General features: G+C 35.5%; 3 protein-coding genes and 1 long non-coding RNA gene across 9 annotated transcripts in view; 2 read left to right on the top strand and 2 right to left on the bottom strand.

The window, feature by feature from the left end:
- The window catches only part of LOC18106611 (probable receptor-like protein kinase At1g11050), a 35,545-nt gene that overhangs the window by 7,584 nt on the left and 12,554 nt on the right, over positions 1-15,407 (top strand). The window contains exon 2 of one of the 6 annotated variants that reach the window (XM_052448473.1): positions 3,337-3,733. The exons of 2 other annotated variants lie outside the window; for them this stretch is intronic. The gene's annotated coding sequence lies outside the window, so the exon portion shown is untranslated. Of the gene's footprint in view, positions 1-3,336; positions 3,734-15,407 lie in introns of those variants that run through there. 3 more of the 6 variants (XM_052448475.1, XM_052448472.1, XM_052448471.1) reach the window with 3 other exon arrangements.
- Positions 1,134-3,733, top strand: LOC18106613 (probable receptor-like protein kinase At1g11050). The gene has a single exon (XM_024589033.2). The coding sequence runs from the start codon at positions 1,316-1,318 to the stop codon at positions 3,281-3,283; it is 1,968 nt and encodes a 655-aa protein (XP_024444801.1). The 5' UTR covers positions 1,134-1,315; the 3' UTR covers positions 3,284-3,733.
- Positions 5,405-6,574, bottom strand: LOC18106614 (GDSL esterase/lipase 1-like). The gene is made up of 3 exons (XM_052448343.1): positions 6,512-6,574; positions 6,120-6,342; positions 5,405-5,625 (listed from the first exon to the last, which is right to left on the bottom strand). Exons 1-3 carry the CDS (start codon positions 6,572-6,574, stop codon positions 5,405-5,407), a joined length of 507 nt encoding a protein of 168 aa, XP_052304303.1.
- Positions 9,445-10,681, bottom strand: LOC127904501 (uncharacterized). The gene is made up of 2 exons (XR_008057743.1): positions 10,497-10,681; positions 9,445-9,709 (listed from the first exon to the last, which is right to left on the bottom strand). It is a non-coding gene; the product is annotated as an uncharacterized LOC127904501 (long non-coding RNA).

Here is a 15,407-nt window from a genome sequence, read left to right as displayed (position 1 = left end):
TTAAAAATACATTTATTGTATTGAATTAATGCATCAAAAATAAAAAAAATTCTAATAGGAAAAAGATAGCAAAGCTTCCCGCCATAGAGATGCTATATAGATATTTAATTGTTGTGTATTTGATACTGTGGTTTAGGTTTTTTTAAAAAATATTTTTTATTTAAAAATTTATTTATATAATATTTTATTTTAGATTTTTTTTAAAATATTAACATATCAAAATCAATATAAACCACTAAAAAATTATCAATTTAATATTTTTTAAGTAAAATATATTTTTTAAAAAAATTAAAATTTCCACAATCCTAAAAATTCATGTGAAGACTTTTCCAATAACATGGACATAAACAGCATCGAGAAGGGCAAATAAAAGTGGGAAGAAAGTGGTGGAAAATCTGAAAATTAGTGAAATAAATAAATAAATAAATAAATAGGGATGAGATTGTCGATCGATATGGATAAGATGAGCCACAAGATTTCATCCAGTGGTTGCAAAAATGCCATGTCAGTGAACTTATCATTGTGCTGACACTTCCTTAACTCCGTCAATCAGTCTTCTTTTTGTAAAAGCATTCCAGCTTCCGTCCATGTGACGCCATCCCATCTTTTATTCCACGGTCAAAGCAAACCCCACCTTTTGGAGCGCGTTTAGTCCACTTCCAAGCATTCAACATGCAAATTACGGTTTGTTTTTACTGTCTAAACATATTTTTTTAAGAAATTAATTTTTTATAATTTCACATCATTTTTATATGTTAATATAAAAATTATTATTTTAAAATAAAAAATATTTTAAAAAATAATCACTATTATATTACTAAACAAATCATGTTACTTAACAACTTGGAAAACGCTTGTCTGATTAGATTTCACTAAAACAACTTTTTTTTTATTTAACTTGAAAAACTAACTATTATTAGAGTAAATTTGGCGAGCTGAGTTTAGCACTCAGAGTAACGTAAGGTGAGCGTTGGGGTAGTTCATGTAATTTAGGATACCGTGAAATTTTTTCCCCCTTACCTGAATATTTTGAAATTTATTCCGAAGAATTACCGGAATTTTTTATTCTTAAAAGATTTTCAAACTTTTTGTTATCAAAATTAATTGGGATAATTATTTTTTGTTTATTTGAATGGTGCTTACCGACTGAACTCCCTGCTGCACAACCCTTGAAGTGAGTGTTTGACCAGAACTTTCCCTCTCTTCTTCCATATGATTTCTTCGTCTTCTTCTTCCTCTCCTCTGCACTTCAAGCCAGAGCTCATAAGCCAAGATAACAATAAATCCTAAGCAACCCTATTCTTAGCAAAATCTAATGCTTGGCATGGGGGGCAGCAGTAATCTTGATTTCTTAAGGTTTCTTGTCTTGATATCATTCTGTCTCCCTCTCACCTCTGCAGCAGCAGAAACCTCCACTTCAAACATATGCCCTATGGACCTTAACTATGTCTTAAGAATCCCGTGGAACCAAACTCTTTGTCGAAACTTCAACCCTCTTGCTCAAAATGACAATACCAACAGCACAAGCAAGCCCCCATGTTGCCAAACCATACTCTCCCTCTTTGGCGTTGCCCTATCTCAACATCTCAAAGAAACCTCTTTTTTTCAACTTCCAAACTTAGCTACCTCTAGTTCTTGCCTTCAAGATTACCAGTCAAAGCTCAGCTCCTTTTCTCTTTCCGACGATCTTGTCTCTCACTGCTTTAACCCTTTACAGTTTGTTACAGCACCTAACATCTGTGCCCGTATAGAGACATCTCAAGACTGGGTTGATCAACTTGGTAAATCGACTTCTCTTGATTCAGATTGCCGGTCTGATCTTACTGATCTTACAGCTTGTGCTTCTTGTCTTAGAGCTGGTTATAAAGTACAGTCGTTGTTGCTGTCTGCTGATGGTAATCAAACTCATGCTCAAGATTGTTTTTACTTTGCTGTTCTTTATGCTGCTGGTATTGTTAACGAGTTTGGTCCTGAAAGTGATGGTGTTGTTTCATGTATATTTAGTTTGGAATTAAATTCAAGCGTTGGTTCAGCTAGCAATTCTCATTCTGCTCTTGTTTTTGGCTTGACTGGTGCTGGTGTTGCTATTTTGGTAATCTCTAGTTTGTTAGGATTGTATCTTTGGTATGATAAGAAATGGAGAAGGAAAAAGAATCTAGGGTTTGGTTTTGATTTAGATGAACAACAAGGGTCTAGGCCTAAACTGAGGCCGAATACAGGGTCAATTTGGTTTAAAATTCGGGATCTTGAGAAGGCAACAGACAATTTCTCGCAGAAGAATTTTATTGGGAGAGGCGGGTTTGGTTTTGTTTACAAGGGGGTTTTATCTGATGGGACAGTGGTGGCTATTAAAAGGGTTATAGAATCTGATTTTCAAGGTGATGCAGAGTTTTGCAACGAGGTTGAGATTATTAGCAACTTGAAGCACAGGAATTTGGTGCCGCTCAGAGGGTGCTGTGTGATTGACGATGATGTAAATTCTGATGAGAGAGGCAATCAGAGGTATCTTGTTTATGATTACATGTCAAATGGGAATCTTGATGACCATTTATTTCCATCATCGGATAATCAAATTCAAAAGCAATTGTTAAGTTGGCCTCAAAGAAAGAGCATAATTTTGGATGTGGCGAAGGGATTAGCTTATTTGCACCATGGAGTCAAGCCTGGAATATATCATAGAGATATCAAGGGGAAAAATATATTGTTAGATGCTGAAATGAGAGCAAGAGTTGCCGATTTTGGGTTGGCAAAGCAAAGTAGGGAAGGGCAGTCTCATCTTACGACAAGAGTGGCTGGAACTCATGGGTACTTAGCACCCGAATATGCTCTTTATGGTCAACTGACTGAGAAGAGCGATGTTTATAGCTTTGGGGTGGTTGTTTTGGAGATAATGAGTGGGAGAAAAGCTCTTGATTTGTCTTCTTCAGGGTCACCTCGTGCTTTATTGATCACAGACTGGGCCTGGTCATTGGTGAAAGCTGGAAAAGTGGAACAGGCATTGGATGCTTCTTTGTTGAGAGGTGGTGATTCTTCAAATTCAAATCCGAAGGGGATAATGGAAAGGTTTGTGCTGGTTGGGATTTTGTGTGCTCATATAATGGTGGCTCTAAGGCCAACCATTCTGGATGCGCTGAAAATGTTAGAAGGAGATATTGAAGTTCCACAGATTCCAGATCGACCAGTGCCTCTTGGGCACCCTTCGTTCCAAGCTGATGGCAATAATTTCAGCATCTCACCAGTATTGAGGGGACCAAAATTACCGCCTGGAGACACGCTTAGGTAAGCACTAATGTCCTTAAATGTCTTTCTTCTGCATTACCTAATGGATCTAGAGAGGTGGGTGCATGCATGCGGCAGACCTCTTTCGCGAGCTAACCTGCATATTCAAGAATGATTGGTAAAGAAGATGAATTTAAAAGTATGTTGAGCCATCGAACTGTATAGTGCTCCATATGTGGAGATTAATTCCTGAGCATCTCAAGTTAAGAGGTAGAGAGTTTAGGGTATCATTAGTTGTGGTAGAATTTAGTCAGAATTTCCAACACCGTGATGCTTTGATGTTCTGAAGCACCCAAAATTTGTTGAGGCTCGGTAACCTATTCTTAGTAGGATTTTGAAGATGGACATGAACGTACAGTGTGTGTTTTTAATCTGCTACTGTGTATGAAATCATTGACTTAAAGCATCAGTTTGTATATAATTGATTGAAAGGCAATAGAATTGGAATTTAACAGCTGCCTCGTATCTAAAGATAAATTGCTGAAAAAATACAAATTTACTCCAAAATTCTAAAAAGTCTTGATAAATTGCTGCTATTGGGATCAGTTTTCTTCTACTCGGTTCTTTGATTAATGAAATTTGCTTCATTCATCCTGGAAATGAATGGATTCTCAGTGAAGCTGCAGGGACCTTAACCCTATATCCATGTTATATATCAACATATGTTCCCTACTTTCCATCAATATATGTATGCATATAAATCCCACCATGGCTACTCAGCATTGGTGTTTTTGTTTTCTGTTTATTCAAGTTTTCAATATATTTCTATCGCTTCCCATTCCTTTGGTCGTCTGTGCTTTTACTTAACATGGATATCAATGATTAGTCCAAGGTGCCAATGTCCAACCTTGATAAATTGATAATATTGACATGTCCCTTTTATTTTTGGATCAATGATAATATTGACACTACAGAGAAAATTACAATAGATCTTCTAAGTGGCCTGAGACTACAAGAGGTAGCCGTATCAAGACTAGCCTACAAAATACTTCAAATCACCATTTTATGACAACAACATTGCTTAGTAGACCAATGCCTGACAAAATCTAAAGCCAAAACAAAACTCAAAAGAGGACAGGTTGAGGCTGATTTCCAAAGCCTAAGAATATGAAGAAGTTCAGCTTCATTTCCAGTCGAGCATACCAACAGAACATGAGAAAAATACAAACGAAAGGCCACACCAACACTGTAATGAGGCTGATAAATTAAAGGCTAAAAGGTACATAACTGTCTTGAAATATGGGTCAAAATGCTAGTAGTCCTTGAACTAGGATTTCTATATTACTAGTTCTTGAACATATTGTCTGATTTAATTTGTAATGCTGCTTCAGAATTAAGGCTTAACAATTTGCTGCTTCATTACAAGAGAGCTTCTACAGCTACCTTTGATGTCTTTAATCAGCCTGTAGCTGACTGCAGCACTTTCTGCAGTGGAATGAGACACACAGGTAGACCATACTTTGTTGTTCATATTTGCTGATAAATCTAGGTGTCGTTGGGTTTGGTCCTTTGTTACTATAATGTGGTCGTAGAGAGTCTAGTGCCGATGGCTTGTCTGCGTGGTTGTAAAGAACTTATTCATTAATTTCTAACTTGTGAAGTTGAACCAAACCTTAAAGGACTCCAGTTATTTAGTTTCTTGCCGGTAGGGTGGTGGTCTTGTGATCTCTCAAAGAGGTCATAATCGATAAGTGCAATTTTGTACGTGAAGAAATACCCGTGTAGAAGCACTATGGTCCAGCAATTGTTTCCTCACATTCAACAGAATTTTAAGCATCTCTTCTTTCAGAAAGCTCTAAGATGTCAAGTATTTCCTTATCATTCTGAGCAGGAATTTAAAGTTGAAAATTATAAGTCTGTGCTACTCCCAGAATCTTTTCAAAAGGACCAGATTTTAGAGGGTTCTTGAATTTTGAGGAGCTGATCAGATACATCGTAAACTAGTGCATTACTAAACCAAGATATGATCTTTCTGATTCCTGTGAGTGTTCTACTCAAGAACAGAACTCTGCTCTCACCTCTAATGTCATTTCTTCCAAGTCAAAATAGAATAAAGAGAAGCAAGTTTTCTTTGGTTAACTAATGCAGCATCTGGAAAAAAGTACACCTTGTTTTATCATTTATGCTATTCCTCAAACAGTGTTTTGAGATTGTAAGGCCCTCCAACATCAGGATTTCCACTCCACAGCAACTTTGCAAATTGATTATGAACCTCATCCGCTGGATGAATTCCATCAAAGAAGAGATATTCACTCGCATTATCGCATAATTCGAACTTGTTCAGACCACACTTGGAACCTCTATACGGACCAGCGCCATAACATGCCACTTTTATCTCCTTAAAATCTTCACATTCAAGTTGCAACAATCAAAATTAAAATAGGTATAGAAGAATTAGTAACAAGTCATACCCTGAACCTCACAGTTAGGATAGACTTGTTATTTGAGAAACACAAGCAGGAAATTTTGAATTGACATGTAGATATAAACATACCATATTCGGAGGGATGGTTTATTCTTTCACTATGTAAAGTCTGGAAATCAAAATTTGAATACTTAAATCCATTAAGCTGTCTCTCAAGCTTTTTAAGGACCTTAGAGAGTTCTCTATTGTGTAGCTTGTCAGAACCGTAACTTCATCCATGCAGCCTGAACTTCTTGTTCTAGTTCGTTTAAGTGCTCTTAGGAAAGGAAAACAGCCCAATGCAGCCAAGTTTGAAATTCCAAATTTCATCCCTCCTTATATATTTCCTGGAACAGTAAAGCGAAACCATATATAGACCATGATCGATTTGAAAAACAGAAAGAATGTTTAGGTTATTACCATATCACTTGGATACCAGATGTCAGGTTGCCGAAAACCATCCTGATGTACTCATTTCTGTTGTAGGATTGAAGCACAGTGGGGTTTGTAATGAAAGGTACAAAGTAGTCATTGCTTCCAATGCTGAACAAGTAAAGAGCAGAGGACAACAATGTCTTAGCTACTTCATCGCTTAATTTCTGCCTTGGTAGCTTCTCCACTTCCTTAAAATAACTTAATTGTGTTTTAAGGTCTATCACCTTTTCAATGAATGGGAGCAAATGAGAACAATATTAAGATGCAGACCAAGTTAATAATGCTGGATTTGCACCAATAAGCAAATTCTACGGACTATTTAGCTGTGATGAACAAGAAGCCTAAGCTAAAACACACACAAAAAGAAAGGGCTTAATCAATAAGATCACGTACTTTTCCTTGATGAGTTTCCACAAGGGCACCAGTTCCTGCAGAAGCAAAGTTCACTCCATTCATCAATTGATGATTACCGGGTTGTAAATATGATTGACATCATAAAACTGCAATATTTTTAAAAAAATAAAAAACCAAAAAAATAAATTATTTGCCAGGATCATAACATGCGGAATGAAACCAGAACATTCTAACTGGAATTTAGACGGTATTTCTGGAACAGGAAAAGATTTTGAATGAAATTGTAAGACCCAGACTTTTGGCCCAAACCTATGTCCAAGTCAGCCCAAACCCAACCTAAGTTAACCTAGGTATTTAAGGAAGAGTTGCAAGATAATTTATTTCCTCTCTTCTAATTCCTGTAGCCGTCGTGACCCTCCCCTCCTCAAACCAAAGAGTTTAGTTTTTGATCTTGAGTTTTTGGTTCAAGAAAGGTGGAAGTAGCAAGTAAGTGGTTCTCTTTCATATTACTTTCTATTATAGTTTGTTTATGAAATGATTAAAGAAGAGATTAGGGTTTAAAAGGATTGAAAGTTTATATTGTTAAGATTGATTTATGATTATTAAGAGTTTAATGTTAGGTGATTAATTAGTATGTTGTTGAAAATAAGGATTTATGAGTTGATTTGTTTAAATTAATTTTTATGGGTTAAGAAATTCAATTTTACCTTGCTGTAAAATCTGGACAGAATTGTCTTGAGGTTGAAGATAACCAAATTTTATTTTGGTTATTGATTTATGAGAATTACAGTTTAGTTCCTAAACTTTGGGAAAATTATAATTTGACCCCTAAATGTATTTTGAGATTCTGGACATTGTTATTATGAGATTAAGGATGATGAATCTCAGTTTGATAATTGATTTGGAATATTTTCAGTTTGGTCCCTCAATTTTGGGAATTTACATTTTAGTCCCTGAACTTTATGAAAATTACAATTCGGTCCCTGGTACGTTCTAGACAGAATTTAGGATGGTTTATGGGTGCAAATTCAGTATGGTTATGTATTTCCAAATTGGTCCTCCAATTTTGGTAAAATTACATTTTGGTCCCTGTTTTGGAAAATTGTCGTTTTAGTCCATAAACTTAGGAGACTAAACCTGGTTTTATTTTATGCATTGGGATCTTTTGTTTGAGTTGTTTTGAGTATATTTCATATATTGTTGTAGGTTCTCCTAACGATCTTCAATAGGATTTTCGAGTCTTTCATCTGACATTCCTTTTAGTTTTATATTTTCCGGGTGAGTGGGATAATCTTTAATATGCATATAATATAAATAAATATGTATGTTGATTATACAATGAGTACAACCAGTAAATTTCTTGAATATTTATATATATTGCTCTATTTTTCGAGTACTCATTTATTCTTGAATTTGCACTCGCAATCTGTTGAACTAAATTCTATTTGATATGATATACGTTTCTTTGATGATTCTGTAAATATCTATTATGCCTTGATATGGGACTTGTCAGTAACTCCATGCTAACGGAGAGTAGTTAGCCTATGTGCACATAGTATTCTGTATACCTAGCTGGTGAGAGAGACATCAGCCTGTGGCGACTGATCATCCCATAGTGGTCACCTTCGGGTGTCATCTGGTCATCTTCGGGTGTCATCTGATCTCTGACATGTATTCTGCTATCTTATGATAATATGTTTAGTATGTATATGTATAATATATAAATCGACTTGCAAACTATTAATATCATCAATATCTATAACGTATATTAAATATTATTCCCTCACTGAGTTGGTTGAACTCACCCCTCATTCTTAATATCATTTCAGGTTCTTAGTTTCTGATAGCAGGTGGATTTTGTTGAGTGTTCCTGCTTCTTCAGTTTGAGTCGGTATGCCTTACTTGTTTTGTGAGGCTTTCCTTTTAATTTTGATTCAATGTCTTAGACGCTCCACTATTACCTATTTAATTAAGTTTGGATTTTGACAATGTAATGAGTATTATGGATTATTGTTTTTGTTTTAATTATTGATGATGAGTTTTAAACAATCTTTTGGTTTTATCAGTTTTGAATAATATAATATTTCTGAAGATTATGAAATGCTGCGTATTTTTGAATAAATTGTTCTTTTGATATGTCTATTTTGAGGCTTAGCATAGATGGGGTGTCCTTTCGACACCGCTCCTGCGTTGCAGGTCACGGACCCGGGATTCGGGTCGTGACAGAAATAAAATCTATTCCAGTTTGTTCTGTATTTTGAATTGAAATGAGATATACCGGTATTTCTGGATGAAACGAAACATAATTGATAATCTTGGGATGCAATGAAAAGAAAAGACGGCTCCATGCAGTCAACCTTTTTTCAAGCAAATTACTTATATGATCCTCTAAGTTCTAAATGTTAATCATTTTAACCTCTATATTAAAATTCCTTGCAAATCAATCCTTATATCATTGACTGATGGATGTTTAAGTCCCTCTCTAGCAAGAATGAAAGAAAATCCAGGAAAAGAACTCTTGGATAAAAGTCAACAAGTTTTAATGGATTAGAGGGTATGGAAAGAAAATTTTCACAGATATTGCATGTTTTTTAAGGGAAAGCACAAAGCTGAATACAACAGAAATGTGTGTCACCTGAGGTTTCTTGCCAGTTATTGGGACAAGTTCTCATTGGTAAATGTCTCGACCAACTTTAAGGAAAACAGCTGATTATCGATGCAAGATTTGTTTTAAGAACTTGCTCGACAAGAATTTCCAAGGAGCCAGGAAAATCGTAAGAGATTTCCGAGGCTATGGCTCTGTAAGGATATCTGCCTTGCCTAGACATGAAATACACTGAGAGACATCTGTCATGACCCGAATCCCGGGTCCATGACCGGCAACGCAGGAGCGGTGCCGGAAGGACACCCCGCCCGCGCTAAGCCTCAAAACGGACATATCAAAAGAATAATTTATTCAAAAATACGCAGCATTTCATAATCTTCAGAAATCTTATATTATTCAAAACTGATGAAACCAAAAGATAGTTTAAAACTCCTCATCAGTAATTAAAACAAAAATAATAATCCATAATACTCATTACATTGTCAAAATCCAAACTTAATTAAAACAAGGTAATAGTGGAGCGCCTAAGACATCGAATCAAACAGCCTTGAAAGATAAGCAAGGCATACTGACCCAAAACTGAAGAAGCAGGAACACTCAACAAAGTTCACCTGCTATCAGAAACTAAGAACCTGAAATAATATTAAGAATGAGGGGTGAGTTCAACCAACTCAGTGAGGGAATAATAATTAATATACATTTTAGATATTCTTGATATTAATAGTTCGCAAGATCATTTATCTTGATGTACATATACATATACATATCATATACATACTAAACGTATCATCATAACGTAGTGGACTATATGTCAGAGATCAGATGACACCCGAAGGTGACCAGATGACACCCGAAGGTGACCAGACCAGATGACACCCGAAGGTGACCACTGTGGGATGATCAGTCGCCACAGGCTGATGCCTCTCTCACCAGCTAGGTATACATACAGAATACTATGTGCACACAGGCTAACTACTCTCCGTTAGCATGGAGTTACTGATGAAACCAGAAGATAGTTTAAAACTCCTCATCAGTAATTAAAACAAAAACAATAATCCATAATACTCATTACATTGTCAAAAATCCAAACTTAATCAAAACAAAGTAATAGTGGAGCGCCTAAGACATCGAATCAAACAGCCTTGAAAGATAAGCAAGGCATACCGACTCAAAACTGAAGAAGCAGGAACACTCAACATATCAAGGCATAATAGATATTCACATAATCATCAAAGAAACGTATATCATATCAAATAGAATATAGTTCGACAGATTGCGAGTGCAAATTCAAGAATAAATGAGTACTCGGAAAATAAGCAACATATATAATTATTCAAAGAATTAACGAGTTGTACTCATTGTATAATCAACATACATATTTACTTATCATATATGCATATTAAAGATTATTCCACTCACCCGGAAAATATAGAATTAAAAGGAATGTCAGACGAAAGACCCGAAAATCCTATTGAGGATCGTTAGGAGAACCTACAACAATATGAAAATATACTCAAAAGCAACTCAAACAAGAGATCCCAATGCATAAAATAAAACCAGGTTTAGTCTCCTAATTTTATGGACTAAAACGATAATTTTCCAAAACAGGGACCAAAACGTAATTTTGATTATGTATAAATGTGTGTTCTTTAAGCTTTAAGTTCTGTTTTGATAAATGTTAGGGTTTTGAATATTGTGTTTTGAGTTTGATTGATGAATTAATTGGAAGGTTATGGGTTGATTGTTGTGGGTAATTGGTTAATTAGTTGATTGTGAGAGATTGGAGGTAAAGATGATGATTTTGAGTTATGATTTTATTTGAATGGTGAAATTGTGTTAGAAATCAGGTGATGACAGTAGGTAATCTGTGAAATTCTGGGTTTGAGGTTGAAGATGACGAAAATTCAATTTGGTCCCTCAATTTGTGAAATTACAGTTTAGTCCCTAAACTTTGGGAAAAATTATAATTTGACCCCTAATTGTATTTTGAGATTCTGGACAGTGTTATTATGAGGTTAAGGATGATGAATCTCAGTTTGATAATTGATTGGGAATATTTTCAGTTTGGTCCCTCAATTTTGGGAATTTACATTTTAGTCCCTGAACTTTATGAAAATTACAGTTCGGTCCCTGGTTCGTTCTAGACAGAATTAAGGATGGTTTATGGGTGAAAATTCAGTATAGTTATGTATTTTCCAGATTGGTCCAATTTTTTTGAGGCTTAGCGCGGGCGGGGTGTCCTTCCGGCACCGCTCCTGCGTTGCCGGTCATGGACCCGGGATTCGGGTCGTGACAACATCACATAAAACCATTCCTTGCATTCTTAGCTTGTTGGAATTGTATGTTTAATTGTTAGGGAACAGAAGATATTGAAGAGATAAACCCAGAATTACCAGCAACAGGACATGCACATTAAGATCATCAGTATTCCCTAATGTGTGTAGACTTTAATAGCTTTGTAATGAGTCACAGATTCTCAAATGGCATGAATATCCTTTCAAGAACTTGCCATTGTCCATTCAGAGGAACTTATTAAACTTGATACGTGCTGTAGCAAAGTTGAACGACTTTGGAGGGGATAAAGGTATGATCGTCATTTTTGTTTTTATCCCCTCTTTATTTTTTCTCTATTTAAAAGGTCTGAGAGGCACCAACCTAGTTAGACCTGCAAGTAATGTGAACTTCTAAAGACTTTCATCTTCAGTCATGTAACAATGAAAGCCAATATTTTAAATCAGTACATCTGATGAAGTTCTGAACTCATAGCATGGCTTTGAGTTTTGATGGTAAAGAAGCATTACACTTTCCTTGAATTTCTCACCATTTTCACTGATAACAAATACATGTTTGAGTTGAAAAGATATCAATTAAATTTTATTTTGAGATGTTTTTCTATCAAAAAAACATTCTAAAAATCACTTAAAATGAAATAAACATTGGCACAAAGAAAGAATAAAAGTTGGAGGGCTTTTTACATGGTAAATTTTGTCACTAAACGATACTTAGAAAAGGAAAATTAAGGCAAAGATATACATGCTTAATTTTTTTCTGGTTGCATTTATTTTTAAAATCTTTTTAAAAAATATAATCTATATGATTGTTTGTTTTTGCGATATAATGTTTTTTTATAAAATTTTAAATTTTATTTTTATTATAAATTATTTATTTTTATTGTACTGATATCAAAATTAAAATTTTAAAAATAAAAAATTATTTTAATATATTTTAAAATAAAAATACTTTAAAGAACAAATTTCATTTTATTTTTCAAAAGCATAACATTTTCAACATGGCCAGCAGCCCAGCAGTCATTGACTTTGAAAAACAAGCAGATGTTGAATGCAACTCTTTCTCTTTCAGTTTATCTATCTATCTTTAGCCATCTGTCTAAAAAAGAAACTGTAACAAAATTCACTGAGTTTGCTTAAAAGCCAAATCATTTCCAAACAATCACAATTATCAGAACTACAATTTCAGTTGGGAAAGACTCAAACTTTGGCAGATATCAGTTACTGCAAAAATTTCCAGAATTTTGTGAAGTTTAAGCCCTTCTGTCTATCCTTTAAATGGTTTTTTTTTTTAGTAGAATAGATTATTGAAGTGTAGAGATAAATCAGCATAGAGGGCAAAAAGTCATCTGCTTTATGTCTTTGGATTTCTAAAAGAAACCATTTTTTGTGGTTTATTGTTCGAATATTAGCACTGATGTTTCATGGGTAGATTTATTTTACTAATGGAGATAAACCCACCAAAGAGAGAGTTAAACTAACAACATTAAAGTATTACCCCATAAATGCCACGCTTATATTCTTATTTGTGTAGACTATTTGTTCATTCTTAAACAGTGTTGAATCTTCTTTCTTGTTCTATTTTATTAGAAATAGAGAAAGGTTTTTTTTTGTACTTGCCGTTCGGGGACTATTGTCAGATATGGCCTTGTGTGTGTGTTGTCACAAATATCAGATTTCAATGTAAAATTGTTCTATGTTTGATTGATTTCTCAAGAAAGAATTCAGTCCTCTAAATACATGTCATAATTCCTAATTTTCTATCTCTAATCCCTGATTTGTAGTCTATAATAAATACAATAAATACAAGATATTCTGTCACAATTTGGTTGCCATATATTGTTGATATTCTTGCCATAATATACACTGACATCCCCCCTCAAATTGATGTTGGCCGATCAAGAAGCATCAATTTGTCAATCATGAGTTGATGTCGAGGCCGAGATAAGGCCTTTGTAAAGACATCAGTTGTCTGATGCTCGGTGGAAATATGAGGTAGTGTAAGAATATTATGATCAAGAGCTTCACGAATGTAGTGACAATCAACTTCAATATGTTTGGTGCATTCATGAAACACAGGATTAGTAGCAATCTGAATAGCACTTGTGTTATCAGCATGAAGAGGTGTAGGAGTGTGCTGAGGAAAACCAAGTTCACGTAGCAGAACCTGGAGCCAGACAATTTCAGAACATGCAGAGGACATAGCTCGATACTCAGATTCTGTGGAAGATTTCGAGATTCGATCTTGCTTTTTGCTTTTCCATGAAATTAACGCATTTCCAAGAAACATACACCACCTAGTAACAGATCGACGTGTATCCATGCACCCTGCCCAATTTGCATCACTATAACCTGTTAATTATAATGAATTATTAGCAGGAAAAAATAATCCTCGCCCAGATGTGCCTTTAAGATAGCGAAGAATTCTTCGGACAGCAGCTAAATGAGGTTGACGAGGAGCCTGTAAAAACTGACTGACTTGTTGTACTGCAAAAGAAATATCTGGCCGAGTAATGGTTAGATAATTCAAACTGCCCATCAATTGCCTGTATATGGAGGGATCAGGTAACAGGTCACCATCATTCTGACAAAGTTTTAAGTTAATCTCGAGAGGTGTAAGAACACTATTCCCTGATTCAAGACCGCCCAAGAGAAGAATCTCTTGGGTGTATTGGTGCTGATTTAGAGAAATCCCATTGGACATAGAGTGCACCTGTAGACCAAGAAAATAGTGAAGGTGTCCCAGATCCTTCATATGAAATTCACTGTTAAGAGAACGTTGTAAATCCTCAATGAGTGGAATGTCAGATCCTGTAATGATAATATCATCCACATATACCAGAAGAGCAACAATACCAGTAGTAGTTTGCTGAAGAAACAGAGAGGAATCATATTGGCTCTGAATAAATTTAAGTTTCAGAAGAGTAGTGCGAAATTTTTCAAACCATGCCTGTGATGCCTGTTTTAGACCATACAGGGACCGTTTCAACCAGCAGACTTTATCAGATGGGTGAGTAAACATACCAGGAGGAGGAGTCATATAAATATTCTCTTTCAGGTCTCCATGTAAAAATGCATTTTTTACATCCATTTGACGAAGTGGCCATCTTTTGGAAGCAGCAATTGCCATAATGGTTCGTATGGTAGTCATTTTAGCCACAGGTGCAAATGTCTCCTCATAATTAATACCATATGCCTGACAATTTCCAAGAGCCACCAACCGTGATTTATATCGTTCCACAGATCCATCAGGTTGGAATTTAATAGTGTATACCCATTTGCAGCCAATAGGTTTAATTCTGGTAGGACAAGAAACAATATCCCATGTGTGATTATCCTGAAGAGCCTGAAGTTCCTTTTTCATGGCCTGTTGCCAACAGTCTTGGGTAGAAGCCTGTGCATAAGTCTTAGGCACAAAAGTACTATCAATAGTAGTTGCTGACTATCCATACCTGTTTGGGGCACGTGAAACTCGAGTTGATCGTCTTAGTTGAGGGGAATGATCAGATGTCGGTTCCGTGTCCGGAAGGGGCAAAATGGATGGTGGATGACGTCTTTGATATACAATTCCTGGCTTAAAACGTTCAAAGATATAAGATGGACTGTCATCATCAATTGTGGGAAGCTGGATAGGAGTGGATTCTGTAGAGGGACAAGAAGGGAAAAAATTCTGATTTTCAAAGAAAATCACATTTCGAGAGATACGAATTTTATGAGCATTTGCATCATAACACACAAACCCTTTATGAGAATTACTGTATCCTAGAAAAGCACAACGAGCAGCTTGGGCTGAAAGTTTATTACGTTCAGTAAATGGTAAGTGAACAAAACAAACACACCCAAAAACATGGAGAGAATCATACTAAGGAATAACACCAAATAAAATAGAGTATGGAGATGCAAAGTTTAGAACTTGAGAAGGGAAACGATTAATTAGATGAACTGCTGTTGACAGAGCTTCTACCCAAAATCGAGTAGGTACCGAAGAATCAATTAATAAGGTGCGAACGACATCTAAAAGATGACGATTCTTACGCTCAGC

Source organism: Populus trichocarpa, chromosome 17 (genome assembly GCF_000002775.5).
Source record: "Populus trichocarpa isolate Nisqually-1 chromosome 17, P.trichocarpa_v4.1, whole genome shotgun sequence".
Taxonomy (NCBI): Eukaryota; Viridiplantae; Streptophyta; class Magnoliopsida; order Malpighiales; family Salicaceae; genus Populus; species Populus trichocarpa.
This window is presented reverse-complemented; position numbering and strand designations above follow the sequence as displayed.